Source organism: Ursus americanus, chromosome 22, assembly GCF_024610735.1.
Source record: "Ursus americanus isolate L20-20 chromosome 22, mUrsAme1.1.p, whole genome shotgun sequence".
NCBI lineage: Eukaryota > Metazoa > Chordata > Mammalia > Carnivora > Ursidae > Ursus > Ursus americanus.
Window position 1 is genome coordinate 6,355,648 of NC_142148.1, and position 18,523 is coordinate 6,374,170.

Sequence of the window (18,523 nt, forward strand, 5' to 3'; positions counted from 1 at the left end):
TTAGAGTTTCGAGCTTTATTTTCAGAATGATGTCATTTTAGGATAGAATCGATGGATTCTCTAAAATGGTTTTAATATGGCACAACACTCTTGATTCTCAGAGCTGTATGCCTTCTTATCTGTCAAAATGTATTCTGCAAGGAGACAGAGACAAACAGGGTGGAGAACAGGCACAAGAGTTGACAAAACTACCAAATGAAAATTCCTCAGGACAGATCCACTTGAGATCTAGAAAGCACTTTAATACTCTATCCTTCTTCAAATGATCAAGAGATTCAAGAGAAATGGCAAGTCCTGTATTTACAAAACCGATGAAAATCACACTGTAATAATCAGTGAATGCAGAACCACCGCACAGATCTGCGTTTCCAACTTTTCCCACCATGATTCTACATCAAGGTAAAAAAAGATTCTTTTGTACAAATCCAAGAAGGATGGAGAGGTGGCAGCACAACTGCCAGATGGTGCAGTGACTTACTACCAGAGCTGGTGTCAGGATGCGGGGGCAAGAGGGGCACAGTCCTCGAGAAAAGAACCCTGTATCATGGAGGCGGGCTAGTCTGTGGTTGATCTCCGGTACCAAAACCGTGCTCGGAAGTCATCGCTGCACGTCATGAAGCCGGGGTTGGTGGGCGAATGCACTATGCAGCGCACGATGTTGTTGTGGCCGAGGGAGAGCAGGTTCCGGCGCTCGGCTGTGCGAGAGTCCCAGCAGCACAGACTGATGGTCCTCTCGTCCGGCAGCAGCACGTAGTCCTCGGTGTGGTTGAACACGGCCTGTGTCCGGTGCACCTGCCGCCCGCTCAAGCCGGCACCTGCAGAGACGAGAGGTTAAGGGTCTGAGTGCCAGGGCTAGCTGTCCACTTTTACATTTTCCATCCTCAGACTGCTGTACTTTGGTTAATTATCCTGTCGATGGCAAAACAGCATTTTAAAATGGAAGGAATACACATTTATTGTGCAATTTGGGACACTCCAAGAAAGTCTGCAGAAGAAAATCACCACCCGCTCACCACTTCGGGCAACTGTGAACGCTCTGAGGTACTCTAGGCATAAAAGCATCTTAAAAAAAATACAAAATTGGTGCTATATTATATCTTTTCTGTCACAGTTTAAATCAACTTTTTGTTGGGTATATTCATTCTTCGATGTTTTTTATTGGCTGCAAAATACACCGCTGTTAGGAAGCACTATTAGTAGTTAATAATTCCTTCTCTGCTAGGCATTTAGTTTGTATCTGATCACAAATAACACTGTGACAAATTCTTTCTACAGAACATGTTATTTCCTCAGGATTAAATCCCTAGAACAGAATTACTGGGATATGAACATCTGCTCTCCAAAAGGAAGCTTTAGGCTTTTTCAGGACCATGAAAATACAGATTTTATGTTTAAAATACTGAATAAAGCATAAAAAAATAAAAACTGCCTGATAGCGTTGTATCCAGAGTTAGTGTTTTGATGAATATCCTTTCTCAATATCTCTATATGTTGTCCATCATTCCTAAAGCAGAGCATACATCATGTGCTCTTACTCAACAGTCTGTAGTAGCCATCTATAAAGATGGAACATAGTTTAACGACGTGCACATGGACAAATTACACAGCCCCGTTACACCTTCAATTTCTCTTCTGTTCTGTGGAGGATAATTCCAGCACCTACCCTCAAGACGGCTGCAAGGATCAGCATGAGGTGTAACACACACAGCTTGGCAGGGTGAGTATTTAGTTTTCAAGGCTGCATACCGTGGAAAGGATGCGCAACAACCACTTACTCAATGCTTTCTGGGGGATATTTCTGTTGCCTCTCCCTTTGCCCTTCTCTAGATAACGTCAGGACGGACATCCTTCCGTGCGTGCATGTGCGTACTTGCCGAGAGTCATTTGAGTCTGAATTTCTAAGAGTGCACATAGTGGGTCCAATGCTGAACATTTTGATACGGGACACCAGCCTGCCCTTTAGAAATATTCCCCAGCTGACACTATGTACAATAAAATATGTAATTTCCTAAAATGTTGATCAATACAAGATAGTATCAATCTTTTAAATTCCCACCATCTGATGAGTACAGAAAGATACTTCCCTTTTCGTTTCTTAGGTTTACGGTACCGCCGGTCACCTAGCTCCCCTTCAGCTCACTGACCCCTGATATGGGTCCACTTTACATGCTATGCATATTATTTCCCTAGTTCAGCATTTTAATTTTTACTGTTTTGAATTAATTTTTAACATTGACATTTCTAAGGCTTGATAGTCTTTCCTTGTCTTTATTTTAAGAATCCTTTGAATTCTAACTAAACACTGAAGCTGGAAACACAGATCTAAGCATGCTGACATGGAGTCTTAACCTGTGAATTAGAAAACGAGGGAATTTGCATATAAATTCCGTATAATCTCATTTTAAAATCAAATCCCAAATCTCTATTACAACAAACCAATAAGCCACATATAAGCATGAAACATCCCCATATTCACAAGACCAAACAGGATAAATCCTGTGAGAATCTAGTGTGCACCCTGTCTTCCACACTCAGACAGACCGTGGTCGTTACTTGTGAGATGCAGGCGGCTTTCCCACTTTTACTTTGATCACTTTCGTATCTTCTTTTTGCAACAAGAACACAGTCCTTGAACAGTAACAATTAAAGAAATTCTTCAAAATAGCTCCATACAAAAGTGTTTCAACAAAGTCACCAAGAATTATGATAAAAATGACTCTTCCCAAGACTTGCTAGTTGTGTTTATGTCAGAAGCCAGCTCTGGTCACCAGGAGCTAAATCTGACGGGGCTGTGCTGCACCCTAGTGGTTCAGATTTCTTTTCTAAAAGTCGAATAACCACCACCGCCGAGCCCTTACAATGGCTGTTTTCTTACAAAGTTCTGGTCCTGGTGATTTTAGTGTATGACACCATCTCACAACAGAGGAAACTAGGTGAAGTTTACTGGAGGTTTTCTACCAAACAAGAGTCTTTGCAGCTCTGAGGAACAGGGAATGAGACACAGTATTTTACCAAGATTCAGTGCCAAGTTACTATTAGGGCTACCTGCACTCTCTTAGGAATAGGCCAAGATCTTCCCTCTCAGCCTTCTTTCCCTAATGCATATATTTACTGAGATCCACTAACTTAGGCTTTTCTCTGGAGTGCTCTTATGTTTGAGGGGAAAAGGGCAGACCATTGGCATACAAATGGACCACCAGAGTCTCAAATGTCACTTGCACGGCATCAGATCTCGTGTAAGCCGTAACGTATGGAGAACAAGGTTATGAAACTATGGTTCTATTTCCAGCTCTGCTTCTTACAAACTGTAGCCTTGGCTAAACTACTTAACCTCTAAGTCTTGGTTTCTTATCTAAAAGAGGGATCACATCTGCCTTGCTCAATGCATACATTTACAGTGTGGCTCTTGTGAAGATTTAAGTGTTCTGGAAACCATAACATGCTATAGAAATGTTAAGTAATAGCAATTTTTTGCATACCTGTGTATCTGACCAGTGTTCGTCCTGTTGATATTTCCCAAAGTTTAGCTACAGAGTCTTTTCCACTGGAGAGAATGTATTTAGAATTTTTGGAGAAAATGGCAGAACAAACTTCAGCACCATCGTGGGCTTTCTCAAAAGTTGTGATGCATCGATTTGAAACACCATCCCATAACTTGATGCAGCCGTCCTTGCTACCAGTTACATACATATTGGCACTAGGATTGTAATTCACGGAGCATATAGCATCAGTGTGTTGGTCTTGAGGATTGCAAGAGACAAAACACTGAAATGTATTGATGTCATAAAGCCGCAGAGTAGGATGCTGAGTCCCAACAAGTATAAAGTCTCCAGAGGGATGAAAAGAGATGGAGCGTAACATTTCAGCTTCCTGTTAGGACAGAGACATTAACATTAAGTGACCAACTAGTGAACAATTAAATCCAGAGGAGATGTGGAAAATAGCTGGTTGATGGAGAGAACATATAAAACAATGGTCAGACGTTACACAGGTATAAGGAACAATGAACTTTCTAGAATATAAGAAAGTATCATTTGAACAGAGATTTCAAAAACTATTTACTGGTAAGATTATTTATTCCAAAAACTGCAGAAGCAAGCTTCATTATTTGCAAATGAACATCGGGTGAACTCAGAATGGAATATTATCAGGCTAGCATACATTCACACATGAACGAAGAAGGATTAACACAACTTATACACATGAATAGCTTCTTCAATTTGTCCTAGGTTTCCAAATATTGAGTAAAAAACTAAGTTAAATTACTAAAAGGTGGAAGCCACTACCCAAACATTAGTATTTCTGAACTGGAAATTCAAAATACGGTACCAAATGTCACTTTTCCAGGAAACATCTGATAGTTTCAACTGAGTAATTTTTTGATTCCCATTAAGTTATACTTTCAGCGAAGTTGGTTTGTCTTTAAACAGGGTTCTGCAACCTTAAAAAAGTGATACAGATTCTGAACCCTTGTTGCATAAACTGTGACCAGCAGTCCTGACCGGCCAGAGAAGGTGGGCACAGGGCAGCATGTGGACCACGTGTCCATGCAAATCAGATTCCCGAGCCACCTGCGGCATGTGTCCTTGTCGTGTCCTCCTGTTTCATAGGATCACTGAGACTACTTTAAAAAAGAGAACAGTCATACAATAATAGCTCTTTATTTTTAAGAAAAAACGTAAAGCTCCTTTCCAAACATTCCTAACCTGAATGTATTTGAAGGCTCTTTTTGCAGATGGTTTGGAATAATCAAATAATTTAAGAGTATAATCCCTTGAACCAGAGGCAAGGATCTGTTCTGTTGGGTGGAAAGCGAGACATGTGACTTCATCCACGTGGTCATAAAGCGTTCGAATCACTGGGTGGTTTTCCATGTTCTGTTGTGCAGTCTCATTCATCATGACCTAGACCAATAAGAAAACAGAAGCTCAAAATCTAAAAGCTATCTGACTCAAAGTACCCAACTATGCTAAGTCCAGTCTAAACTGGTCCCTCACTCTCCCAATGAACAACAGGCAAACAGTACATACGTTTCTGGGATTTTTTACCTCTATTGGCATGGCACTTTTGGCCAACATTCTTTCTGTGTCAAGTATCTTTATGGAAGCATCAGCAGATCCAGTAGCTATTAATTGCCCATCTCTACTGTAGGTAGCTACACGGCATGGTCCTTTATGGGATGTGACATAGCATGTTTCATACTCTGAAGCCTCTGGGGACATAGTCTGGACGTCTGCATCAAATTCCAGGTCAATTCCTGTGCCTGGGGCAACTGTATCTGAACGACCAATTGCATACTGAACTGCAGTATCATCATTTTCCATTCCTGAAAGGAATAAAAATTAAGTGCATGAGGGGTGCCTGGGTGGCTCAGTCGGTTAAGTGTCTGTCTTCAGCTTGGGTCATGGTCCTTGGGTCCTGGGATCGAGCCCTGTTGGGCTCTGTGCTCAGCTGTAAGCCTGCTTTCCCCTCTCCCTCTGCCCCTCCCCCTGCTCATGCTCTATCTCAAATAAATAAAATCTTAAAAAAAAAAAATTAAGTGCATGAAAAAATATTATTTGAAAAAGACAAGACCAAATTCTGGATCCAATGTCAATTCACTCTTTCTTGGAGCTGCATGACACTTAGCACTTCACAAAATTATGTCTATTGACCTGGGTGCACGCACAGCGACGACACTATAGGCAATATGGAAGGTTAGGCTCCAATAGGTTGCATCAGCTCCCCTGATTTTTGCCTCCAAAATTTTCTACTTTAATCACAACTACAGAAATGTAAAAAAAAAACAAAAAAAGCAGTTCTATAGTTAAGCTGTCTATTTTTCCCCCATTCTGGATTTTAATATTTTAGTGCTGAGATCTGTTAGTAGCGCCTTTGAGGCTATTAAGTCAGATACATTGTTAGCACTAACACGAGTGACACATACTTGAAAGAATGCTGATATTTAATAAACAGAAGTTTCTCAAGAAAATGCATTTTAAATTTAAACATAACTTCACATATCACATAAACAGTATGTTTATTAGTATAAGAAAAGTTAGGAATACAGATGAACACAAAAATAAAAATGACCTTCTATTAGATGACCCAGGAATAATTACTGTTAACATGGTGGAATGAATTCTTCTGGACCTTTCCCCATGCACAGTTGTTACAATTCTTAAAACAAAAATAGAACCACACTACATGATATTTTGTAACTTGTTCATTGACTCAAACAGAATAAACATCTGGCCAGTGTAACGTTTATCTACATCATGTTGTTGGACTCAATGTGGTGGACACAAGAACACTCACAACTAATTCCTTATTGTTGGGTATTTCAGTTGTATTCGTTTTATTTCCTCAAATTTGAACAGAAATTCTCAAAATTGGCATTGCTACGTCAAAGGGTATAAACATGTTGGTAATTCTATATTTTACTGAGTGCTTTCTACAACCCAGGGAAAACCCAGGATATATTGTTGAACAAGACAAGATCCTGATCTTTATTGAGCTTGCTGTCTTTTCTGGGGAGGTACGGACTGTGTGGGAAACAACCTGAAACAATGAAGAAAATTTCAGATAGTGATTCTGTTATGAAGGAAATAGGACTGCTGTTTTAGAGTACCTGAGGTTTGGGGAAGACAGTGGGTTATTTTAGAAAAGGTGAAGAGGACTCTGAAATACCATTTGAACTGAAATCTGGTCAACAGCACAATGAAAGAACGCTTCAGATAATTCTTATACAGAGCCTGAGGCTAGAACCAGCTCGAAATCTTCATAATCTGGGGTTTGCTTACTCTTTCAGTGTCTAGCATGTGTGTGACACATACTAGGCATCAAAACTACACAAAAATAATCTTGAAAAATTCTGATTTCAAAAACATCTGGAACCTTGTCCCGGAATCAATGAATCTGCATTCAAAGCTACCTAGTTTGATGAGATGCAGGAGCTGCTCCGAGGGTGCACAAACAGACTGAGGCTTGATTTCATTAATGAGGCCATTAGCAATGCTGATGTAGCCGTCGTAGAGCAGCTGGCTAATGATCAGCTTGTAGAGCTGCTGGCGGTCCTTCAAGCCCACTTTGGTTCTGTACATCTTGGAGAAGAGGAAGACAATTTCCTTGCCAGCTGCAAGATGAGAAAACAGGGATGGTGAAGGGCAGAGGCACTAGTCAGTCACAGAAACAACACAGTCATCTGGCCAGACTTGCGGGGCGTAAATCCCAGGGCCACTAGTTCCATCATCTTTGGTCATCAACCTCCTTCCTCTGAGATCATGTTCCTCAGCTGCTAAGCAAGTTAGCAAAGGTTAAATAAGACGGTATGTGCAGAGCACTGAGCTGAGTGGCACACAGAAATCATTCAAATCACGTTAGTGAACATTTACAGAACTTTTCATCCATTTTTCTTCTCTGTCAAACTACCTGCCTGCCACTTTTTTTCTATATTGCTGTCCCAGAATCTTCCACTTCTTCTAAGACACTGACTGGTTTTTGCAATAGTTAAGACAGCTGCTATTGTTGAATGTCTAGACACTGTTTCCACCAGCTGAGCTGTATGCTTACTGACGTCAGTTAAGTTCATTCTTGAAACACACTGTAACTAAATTTGTTAAATTACACAATTTAATTAGATAGTAAATAAAAACACAAGGGCACAAAAGCCACTACGCTATGAAAACTAATCAAGTTGAGTGCTTTGGAAAGATTCAAAGATGACTTGCTTAATAAAATACTGGCAAATAGGATATGGCCAAAACAACTATAAAAAAATGAAGGAAAAAAAAGGGTAAAAATCTAAAGGATTGTGCCCTTAGATTGGTTCACAAGTGCTTAAGTTCTCTCTTAGAAAGTAAAATGAAAACTGCAGATGATGGTTTCTGATCTATGCAAAAAAAAAATAAGTCCAACTGGTGGACATGAGCAGATAAATTTGACTTCTAAAAATCAGTGTTTGTATGTATATGTATGTCTGGACACCTACCAGAAGACCACAGGAGCCTGGGGCCAGTAATAAAGAACAGAAGTCACAGGGAGACAAGAAATTGGAAGTCAGAGCACAGGGGAGAGAGGAATACCAGAAAGGAGAGGAGTGAGCAGTAACATCAGTACTGCCTGGATTGCTGTACTTTACAGGGAAAGATTCTGGAAGGGGGGTGTCTTACAGTAAGGAGTGTGGAACCATGTTTTCTAACTAATTCTCCTCTGGAGAATAACTGAAACTACTGATCATAAGAATAGCTAACAGTTACTGAATGTTCAGCATGTTTTTTCTTACTTAGTCCCCAACACCATCCCGTAAGGGAGGCCCTGTAATCTTGTTTACAGAGGAGAAGGGAAAATAACTTGTCCAAGGTCCCATGACCAGTGCCTAGAGAAACCAGGATTAGCAAACAGATGGTTTAACTCTAGACTGTGTCGTTCCTGATGACTACCTGTAGTGTTCCTTAAAAATTTAATGATAGGGGCGCCTGGTGCCTGCATGGCTCAGTCGGTTAGGTGTCTGCCTTCAGCTCAGGTCATGATCCTGCGGTCCTGGGATCCAGCCTCCCAGAGGGCTCCCTGCTCATGGGGGAGCCTGCTTCTCCCTCAGCCCCTCACCCTGCTCATGCTCACCCTCAGATAAATAAATAAAAATCTTAAAAAAAAATTAATGATAAACTAGCTAAAATTTATTAGACTAAGTGTAGTATATAACACCAGTGTGTAAGCAGTTTATATGCATTACCTCATTTAATACTCATCTAATCCTAGTTTAGAGATAGGGAACCCGAGGTGCAGAGAGGTTAACTTACCCAGGATCAAAGAGCTTATCAATGACACAGCCTGGATCCTTACCCCGGCTATCTGACCTTAGAGCTCCAGTCCTTACCGTGCTGCACTGATGGGTGTTAATAACAGCAGCCAACATTTATTAAGCACTTGCCAGACACCGTGCTAAGCACTTTACAAGCATTAGCTCACTGAATGAAATCATTCAAAATATTTAAGCACACGTAGAAGCAACTGTATATAAATCTATGCTTGTGTAGATAACACTAGGACACAACAGAGATGATGAAACCGGCAGAAATAACTTAGGAAGCTGAAAAGAAAATGTGGCTGAGTAACTCGTCAAGTGGCCGCCAGGACTGCCCACAGCAGAGCCCAGAACTTAACCACTATTCTCTCCTGTCTCTGCACTCATGCCAGGAGCATCGCGGGGTACAAAAGATTAGGAAAGAAGAGAAAGTACGCGGCCCGCTTCTCAAGTCTCACAGAACATTTGCTCGCTGGGCTAGTAAGTACTTAATTACCACCCCCAATTTGCAGGCGAGGACGCCGAGGCCCCAGGACGGGAAGAACAAGGCCTAGGAACTGTCTACACCCGGAACTGGAAGGGAGATCAGGGCGAAAACACACACACCCCCTCACGAAGCTCAGCTAACATCCCGCCATAGAAGCGAACTACGGACGGAGTGAGGGTGGGAGCGAGGCCTTCGAGGAAGAGAAGAGGGCTTGCAGGCCCAGCCTGGCAACTCAGGACGCATGCCACCCCACTCACTATCGGGCCTTCCCGCTTCGCTCATCTTTCCTGTTGTCCCGAAAAGACCCCAGCGGACCGCACCAGCCGCTCTCCATGCATCCCAGGCCCCCAGTACCCGCTAGTCCGGCTCTCTCGATCTCCCGCTTTCTCCCAGAAAAATGGAGGCGCGAATTCTGCCCGATCGATCGCTCTGAGCGCACGTTCACTGCGCACGCGCAAAGGGCGAAGCGCCGAGCACTGCGCTATCGATCGGCCCCACTCTCTCCTGCCCTTCTCGCCATCTTACTTACTGGCGCGTTCGAGTGGTTCGTTAATCTCCTCCGACTTTACCTCTTGCGCGACAACGTTGATGGACGCCAAGAAAATGCTGTCTCTCCGACAAATGTCTGATCCTGGAGAACACCGCGGGCTCTAGAACGGCCAAAGTCTGGCGGGCGGTTGGCTCCAACACTTCCGGGGCCTTACCGGGCAAGTACGCCTGCGCGCTGTCACCGCCTTGGACGTGACTCAAGCCGTCGGGTTGGCTGTGAACCAATCAAAAGGCAGTGCCTCTCTAGTCCAGGCCAATCAGCATTCAGATTAGAGGGTTTAACTCCTATTTAAAATGAAGACTTTGAATCTTAACGGCTGAGCTCTCGGGAGGACTCGGCGGCTTTGGGTCGGAGGCGGGAGCCGGCGGGTTCGTAGACCCTGGGATAGCTCTGTAAGACGGATGGGCGAGGGTGGCGGGTCTGGGTGGCTTTTTAGCCGGCGGCGGGACGGGTGGGAAGGAAGAGGGCGGTGGGGCTGCGGTGCCGGCGGGGAAGAGTCGAAGCGAGGTCTCCCTCGGTGCCCCGTCCCCACCTTGGCCGTCCTCGGTCCTCCTTAGTCCTCCTCTTCCTCTCCCCACCTGCATTCCCTCCCCCGGTCCCGTCCTTTGTCCCACCCGTGCTTTCCCAGCGCCCTCCCCTCTGCTCCCGGGTACTGGGGCGCCCTGTAAGATGCCGCTTGGTGTTTACCAAACACCTACAGTGCATGGGGTTGTTGAGCGGCATTGGGGGTGGGGGTGCTTTCTGATGGGGTTTTCGTATTCGGTGAGCACCTAGCTAGGAAAAAATAGGAGGGTTTTTGCTCTCTGGGAGTTTATGTTCTAGCGGGGGTGGGGCGCCAGACAACCAACTGGCTAGAGAACCTGCAAGAGAACAGTAGTGTGGTTTAGCGGGTGCTACTGTGGATAGAATAGCCAGGAAGGACCCTTATCCTGGGTGAATGAGTGGGTGAATAAATGAAAACTTCCTCAAAAAGGATTTCTTTGGCCAGTGCTTCTGAAACCGCAGATCTTGGACTGCGTTTATCGGGATTTCTGAGGGTCCTTGTGGAAAATGTAGACCCACCTTATGAATCAGAAGCGCTTGGGCATAGAGAACTCAGGTGTCTGTAGTTTGTCAAGTTTCCCAGGTGATTCTGATGTTTCATGGAGAACCAGTGGATCTAGACCAGCGCATATTAGATGTCTGGGGATGTTAAAATGCAGGATCTGAATTGTTAGGTCTGTGGTTGGCCCTGAAAGTCTCCATTTCTAACAAATGCCCTCCAGATGTAGACGGAGCTACTGCCCTTGACTTTTAACGGTTCCTCCTCTCTCCTTAACCTTTCTTGTTCTTTGAATTAAATGCTTTTCAGCCACATACTCATTCCCACTCTCCTCTAAGTCTGTGCAGACACTAGCAGGTTTGATGAAGAAAAAGTCTAAATGCACAGCGCTATACAATCTTAACAGTTTTCCCGTTTAGAATAGCAGGATGTGTGGTTTGAATTGCAGGGATCTTGTGAAGGTCATCAGGTCATGTGACTCCTGAACATGGCTATGGACTGGAATCACTTGAGAAAGTTTTCCTGGGGCTCTCTCCAGAATTTCTGGATCAGAATCTTACTCCATTCTGTTTATCATTATTCATCTCCCTGAGGAGGAAAAGTATATTCAATTGGGGCAAATATCTAGCTTCTTTTGAAGACTATCGAATAAATATCCTTTAGCCTGTGTGCTCTCATTAGCCTGCTACTTGTAATTATTAGGGAAAGTGAAGAAAGCTTTAGAGTGTATGTGAAATTGTTTGCATAACACGAGCTTATAACTCCTTTTTCCTTCCTGTCATTTCTCCTAACCTGCAGTTTAATATAAGGTCTTCTTCCTCTTTAGCTGTGGTTCCATCTTCAAGGTGGAGTTATTTAAATTTGAAATGGATGTGAAAGTGTGGGGATGGGGAACACTTTCTGATTGGATTCTAGAGATTCTAGATTCAGAGAGCTCCTGGGTAGGGAAAATACAGAGAGGTTCTGTTTTCTTGGAGTTTATGTTCTACTTACTTGATAGGTTGCTGTGCCTGACTCACAGTATGGGCTTAGTAAGTATTATAAACTATTTGCATTATTGATTTGCTTTCTTAATGGATTAACTCATTCCGCAAACACTGGTGTATGAACTATGTACCAGACATGTTCCGGGGAGGCAACATAAACAAAATGGGCCTAAGCCCTCACTCTCATGGAGCTTACTTCCCTTGGGGATCCTGAACAGTAGCTGGATATTGTCTGGGAAGGCAGAAGTAAACAAGTACGAGTAATGTTATGTAAGATGTTAAGTAAGGGCTATGAAGAAAAATAAAAGCAAGATGGTCAGAAAGGAAAGGTCTGAGCAGAGAATTTTAATGAAGGAGCAAGCCACACTTCTGTATGAGGGAAGAACCAAATGGGTAGAGAGAACAGGAAGTACAAAGGCCCTGTGGCAGGGGACTGCTTTGAGGAAAGAAAGAAGCCCTGTATGGCTGGTGCAATAGACAAGAGGAGATAAGGCCAGAAAGGTGGTCAGGGTCCACACTCTGAGACTGTAGGACTGTCTTTGCAAGTAGGATTTTGAATTTGAGTTGAGGGACCATGAGGGGCTTCTGAACCAAGGTCCAACATAGCTGACTTCATAGTGTTGCAAATGGACCATAATGCGGCAAGGGTGGAAGCAGAGTGACCATTGGGAGCCTGTTGCAAAGAATGGAAGGGAGAGAGCATTGGTTTGATCAGGTGGTGGTATTAAAGGTCCTGAGCAGTGATTTTGAAGTAGAGCCTATGAGATATGCTGATGGGTTAGATGTGGGGTTTGAGGGAGAACCGTATAGAAGATCAGTTGAACCGAGCAACTGGCAGACTGTAGGGTTTGCCAGTAACTGAGATGGAGACATCTGTGAGAACAGGGTTGGGGAGATGGGGGTAGGGAGGGAGCAGGAATTCAGTTTGAGACATTTTAAAATTGAGGGGCCTCTGAGTACAGGTGGAGATGTTCTATACTGGTAGGAGTTCAAGGGAGAGGTCTGGGCTGGAGATGGGAGTTTGGAGGTCCTGAGCCTGTGACTGGTGTTGAGAGCCCAGAGACTGGATGGGTTCCTATAGGGAATGAGGATAGCTGCAAAAGAAAGAGTGTTTCTGGGCCTGTTCTCAGGCTCTTCCTGAGAGCAGAGAGGAAGAAAAGCCGGGAGGAGAGAAGAGGTTCTGTCTGGATGTGTTGGGATTGAGGTGCTTGGCAGAACTTTCTGGGGGATACTGAGCAGGTAGGTAGGTAGGTAGGAGTCTGGCCGTCAGAGGAGAAGTTAGAGTAGTAGCTGTAAACCCACATCATCTCAGAGATGGTTTAGAGTCCTGGTGCTGGATGAGGGCCCCTAGGAAGGGTATGGATGGAGAAGTGGAGTCGGACTCATTCAGCTTGGCACAAGTGAGGCAGATTGAGCAAGGGAGGTTGCAGTAGGAGAGCTGGTGACAGTGGGGGACCACCCCGCAAGCTAGCAGAGGCTGGGAGTGGGACAAGAGCCACCCTGTCAAATGCTGCTGGGGACACCAGTTTGGTAACAGTAGAGGTCAGTCATGAGCTGGCCCCTTGGTGGGGACGAAATCCTGATGGGGGAGGGCTAGAGGCTGAGAGACATGGTGGATGCGGTGAGTGAATGACTGTTCCGGAGCTTTGTTGTTGAAGGGTAAGGGGAGAGGTGCTGTCATAGCCGGAGTCCATTATGGCGAGGAGAGGACCTGCTTTTACGAGGCAGCAGGGTTGGAAGCAGGCTCCTGCACTGATGAAGTTGTCCTTCAGAGATGAGCTGGCAGAGTAGGAGGTCTCAGGGAGTGAAGTTGGGGGCTGGGGGGGGGGTGCAGTGCGGGGCGGAGGCCCCACACCTGTCCCTTATGTCACCTGAGAAAACAAGGCTCTCATGCCAGCTTCATTTGGACAAAGAAAAAGTGAAATTCTGTGTTGTGGAGGCTTTTTCATCAGGAGCTGTACCCTGATCTATCATAACAGCACGTGGAAGCGCGAGGTTTTGTATAAATTAAAGGTGGTTCTTTTTCTTTTCAGGCATCATGGACAGATCTAAAGAAAACTGCATTGCAGGGCCTCTTAAGGTAAATTGAATATGTAATCTCGATCACATTTATAAAATCCAATGGAGATTGGTTTTCTATCTGGAGCTCTTTTTACTTTTACTTTGGATTGTAACTTTAGAACTCTCTACTACATTCCTGGATGTCAGTCACTTTTCTTGGCATTAAATAACATTTTGTTGATTGTCACTGTAGCTTTTATCTTGTTATGGTTTGTCTTCTAGCTAGCTGTTTAAGTATCTGTATTCCTTCACTGTGTGCAGGATAATACTGTACACAACAGGTGCCTAATACTTGCTTGTGCTTACTTGCTTGCCAGAAATGAAATTGCTTTGCCATAATTTGTTCTGGTCACGATTCAGGGAATGGTAAGCTCAAAGGACTGTCAAGCTGCATTGTAGCAAACATTTCCTGGGAGCTCGCTTTGGGCCAGGTTCTGTGTCAGAGGCAGGGATTACGGTGTTGAAAAGCACATGGTCTTTGATATTGAAGAGCTTAGCCCCTTTGGGGAGTTATGTGAGCCAGTACCACGCCTTCATAAAATACGTGAATATGTAATTCTGCCGAGGGGTGCTCAATTCAGATTGGGCTAGGTTGGAATCCAGGAAGGCTTCACCTGGGAAAGACCCCTGGCTCTTAGAATTTAATGAATATTTGTGGAGCAGCTGGGTGAATGAGTCTTTATATAAAGATCCTTTAATATAAGTAATCCCCAGATTTTATTCCTTCTAGGAAGTCAGCATAAAAATACAAATCTTGCTTCTTGATTTGTGTGTGTGTGTGTGGGGGGGGGTTCTTGTTTTTAGAAGTTTTTCCTTTCTTTTTTCTTTAAGTTTTTTTTTTGTTTTTTATGTCTATGTGTTGTTTTTTAGAGCACGCATGAGCAGGGTGTGGGGGAGGGTGGGAGAGGAAGAGGGAGAGAGAGACTCTTAAGCAGGTTCCACACTCAGTGCTGAGCCTGACCTGGGTCTTGATATCAGGACCTCCCGAGATTACGACTGGAGCTGAAACCAAGAGTTGGACGTCCTACCTACTGAGCCACCCAGGTGCCCCTATTTTTAACTTTTTGAGGAACCTCCATTCTGTTTTCCACAGTGGCTGCCCCAGTTTGCATTCCCACCAGCAGTGCACGAGGGTTTCTTTTTCCCCACGTCCTCGCCAACACTTGTTTCTTGTGTTTTTGATTTTAGCTGTTCTGACAGGGTGAGGAGTTTTTATTTTCAAATAAATGGATAGTTACCCCCCTTTTTAAATATACTGGCTGAAAGTCCAAAATAACCAATTAGAAAAAGGCTAACTCGAGTCCTTGTATTTGATTCTCAATTCCTATGATAAATATCATTTTATTTTTTTTTTTTTTAAGAATTTTTAAATATTTATTTGAGAGAGAATGAGCGAGCAAGCAAGCATGTGTGCACCAGCAGGGGGACGGAGAGAGGGAGAAGCAGGCTCTCCGCGGAGCAGGGAACCCAACACGGGAGATCCCAGAACCCTGGGATCATGACCTGAGCCGAAGGCAGACTCTTAACTGACTGAGCCACCCAGGCACACTTGATAAAGATCATTTTAAAAAACTGCTCTGTTGAAAATGTTCGTCATTGCCTGCAATGCCTACTGTGTTGTGGACGTTGCTAATTTCAGAAGTAGTTGACTTTTTACTTGGAAGTTGGAAACTGTCTCTTATGAGGTACTCTGAGGCTTCCCTTGCCAGCATTGTTCCCTTGTTTATGAGGAAATTTCCTCCATTGAAGTTGGAGGAAGTCTTCCACTCCATTTTAGTTTGATTTATTCAAGGTCTTAGGATTAACTATTTTTTAAACTTGTGATCCCTTACTTATAGGCATGTAAATAATGTATTTTGGCATAGGTCTTTGAAGAACCTGTTTGTTACCTCTTTGCCATGTTCTTTTGGCTCAGACCCATTTTGTAAGTGCTTGGACAATGAAACATTAGTAAATAATAGTAAGTATTTTGTGGAAAAAGTCTGGTGAAGGCAAAAATTCAGACTTTTTTTTTTTTTTAAAGATTTTATTTATTTGACAGAGATAGAGACAGCCAGCGAGAGAGGGAACACAAGCAGGGGGAGTGGGAGAGGAAGAAGCAGGCTCATAGCGGAGGAGCCTGATGTGGGGCTCGATCCCACAACGCCGGGATCACGCCCTGAGCCGAAGGCAGACGCTTAACCGCTGTGCCACCCAGGCGCCCCCAGACTTTTTTTTTTTAAGATTTTGTTTATTTAACAGAGAGAGAGAGAGAGAGAGAGAAAGCGAGCACAAGTAGGGAGAGCAGCAGGCAGAGGGAGTGGGAGAGGGAGAAGCAGGCTCCTTGCTGAGTAGGGAGCCCGATGCAGGGCTCAATCCCAGGACCCTGGGATCATGACCTGAGCCGAAGGTAGATGCTTAATCGACGGAGCCACCCAGGCACCCCTCAGACTGTCTTCTGAAACATCTTTTTTTTTTTTAAAGATTTTATTTATTTATTCGACAGAGATAGAGACAGCCAGCGAAGAGGGAACACAAGCAGGGGGAGTGGGAGAGGAAGAAGCAGGCTCACAGCAGAGGAGCCTGATGTGGGGCTCGATCCCAGAACGCCGGGATCACGCCCTGAGCCGAAGGCAGACGCTTAACCGCTGTGCCACCCAGGCGCCCCTCTTCTGAAACGTCTTGATTTGAAGATAACCACTGTTGAATATTTTGACGTGTTTCTTTGTCTTTTTTTCTAAATGTACAGTATTGCCGAAGAAATTTCAATGGTATTGGGATTTTGGTATAAAGTTTCTGTATTGTAGCTTCTTGCCAAGTGATAATTTCCAAATCATTGAGAATTCTTGGAAAGTGTTTGATGTCTCCCTCTTCAGATGGCAGTTTAGTTAATGAACGTTTACTTATGGGAGCATGATTTTCGGGGTGGGGTGTCGGGGTGGGTGGGCGGCATCCTTCAGGTACTCCTTCCCGCTATATACTAACCATATCCTCTGGGAGTGCTGATGAAAATAGCCTTTCCCTTCCATGGATTATCAATGACCTTCAGTATTTTGTTATACTAGAAAACAGACTTTGTGAAATTCTCAAAATACTCAGCTTTTGTTCACGAAGACATGAAATTTATTTTTCCCTCCCAACCTAGACTACGATTGCACTTGGTGATGGTCCAAAACGTGTTCCGGTGACTCAGCAAATTCCTTCTCAGAATCCGTTATCTGCAAATAGTGGCCAGGCCCAGCGGGTCTTGTGTCCTTCAAATTCCTCCCAGCGAATTCCTCCACAAGCACAAAAGCTCGTCTCCAGCCATAAACCAGTTCAGAACCTGAAGCAGAAGCAATTGCAGGCCACCAGTGTCCCTCGTCCTGTCTCTAGGCCACTGAATAATACCCAAAAGACCGAGCAGCCATCATCATCAGCCCCTGGTAAACCAGCTTTTTGAACTTCTACTGGTAGTTACTATTCCTAGTTGCTTAAAAGTGGGGGGGGCAAGTGGATAGACTTGCATTTATTGTGTGGAGCCCTCACATTTACTTCATTTTACTGCGGATGGGGAAAAAATATGTCAGGTTGAAGTAGCAGTGTCTCCTGTGGGCCAGCCCTGTGCCCAGGATGGAGAGCGGATTCCTACCCTCCTGGTATGCTTGAGGAGCTGAGAAGTTCCAAGGCTGGGAGTATGGAGGGCAGTCAGGGAAGTGGATGGACTTGGGTGGACTGAGGCCAGCTGGATAAGGTCATGGTGGGCACTGTGGCTATGTCATGTAGTGGGGCTTCATCCCCTGTGAATCGGGAACTTGCTGAAAAGTTTTTGAGCAGAGGAGGGGCTGGCTTTTTAGAAAGAAGCTTCCTCTGGATGGGTGGAGTGAAGTGGAGGGTAGTAAGGCTGCACTCCGGGGTGGCTGACAGGAGGCAGGCTGTTGGGGGTTAGGGCAAAGATGGCAGCGGCCTGAACCGGGTGGAGCAGGGTGGATGTTAATAGTTCTTATTTACCAGCTTTGCGTGCTCACGCTCAGGAGAAGTGCTTCCTTCATCCATGTTGTCTCATTCAGTCCTCGGGACCACTGTGAGGGGAGTCTTATTAACTCTGTTTTACAGAGGAGGAAGTGAAGACTCCGAAGCATTCGCTTACCCTCAGACACAGCCAGGATGGAGAAGTGCAGACCAATTTGAGCGCTCACTGAGGATGCAGACTGGATAGAACTGGGCAGTCAACTGGACATAGGGATGGTGGTCGTAGTGATGGCATGAATGGAGATAGTGAAGCATGGAGGGAGAAACCAGTTAGCATACCGTGCTGCTGCTGGAGTGTGAAGTGGAAATGGCCTATATAGCCTCTGGCTAATGACTTTAGCACCCTGTTGTGAATTGGTTTATTGTACATTTTGCTGACTCAGTGGCTTCTATTTTTAGATTTCCTCTTGGCAACTAATCTAGTGGAAGGAAGGTGGTTGGTTTACGTTTTGTTGCACGTCATTGGTATCTTGTACATGTGTATCCACATATGGACAGTGGACTAGCCCACCTAGTGGGGGAAAAGGTGAAGAGTGGGAGCTTATCATGGGAGAGACTGGCAGTTCTGCCTTAGAAGCTCTTCATTTGGAAACTGAAGCTTCTGGGAGAATCTGCATAGTCT

At 44.4% G+C, this 18,523-nt stretch overlaps 2 protein-coding genes across 7 annotated transcripts in view; one reads left to right on the top strand and one right to left on the bottom strand.

Annotated features, from left to right (window-relative positions):
* Positions 1-9,966, bottom strand: CSTF1 (cleavage stimulation factor subunit 1). 4 transcript variants are annotated; one of them, XM_045808437.2, is made up of 6 exons: positions 9,842-9,966; positions 6,914-7,114; positions 5,049-5,326; positions 4,707-4,904; positions 3,480-3,870; positions 1-815 (listed from the first exon to the last, which is right to left on the bottom strand). In XM_045808437.2, the coding sequence occupies exons 2-6, from the start codon at positions 7,080-7,082 to the stop codon at positions 556-558; spliced, it is 1,296 nt and encodes a 431-aa protein (XP_045664393.1). In that variant the 5' UTR covers positions 7,083-7,114; positions 9,842-9,966; the 3' UTR covers positions 1-555. The 4 variants fall into 4 exon arrangements, with proteins under 4 accessions (XP_045664393.1, XP_045664391.1, XP_045664390.1 ...); XM_045808435.2 differs by having other exon boundaries at positions 9,802-9,942; XM_045808434.2 differs by lacking the exon at positions 9,842-9,966 and adding an exon at positions 9,627-9,711.
* AURKA (aurora kinase A) overlaps positions 9,846-18,523 on the top strand; it is a 19,053-nt gene continuing 10,375 nt past the window's right edge. The window contains exons 1-3 of one of the 3 annotated variants that reach the window (XM_087853477.1): positions 9,846-9,979; positions 13,884-13,930; positions 17,036-17,315. In XM_087853477.1, the coding sequence (XP_087709603.1) occupies positions 13,889-13,930; positions 17,036-17,315 (322 nt within the window). In that variant the 5' untranslated portion in view covers positions 9,846-9,979; positions 13,884-13,888. Of the gene's footprint in view, positions 9,980-10,022; positions 10,215-13,883; positions 13,931-17,035; positions 17,316-18,523 lie in introns of those variants that run through there. The other 2 variants (XM_045808439.2, XM_045808438.2) reach the window with 2 other exon arrangements.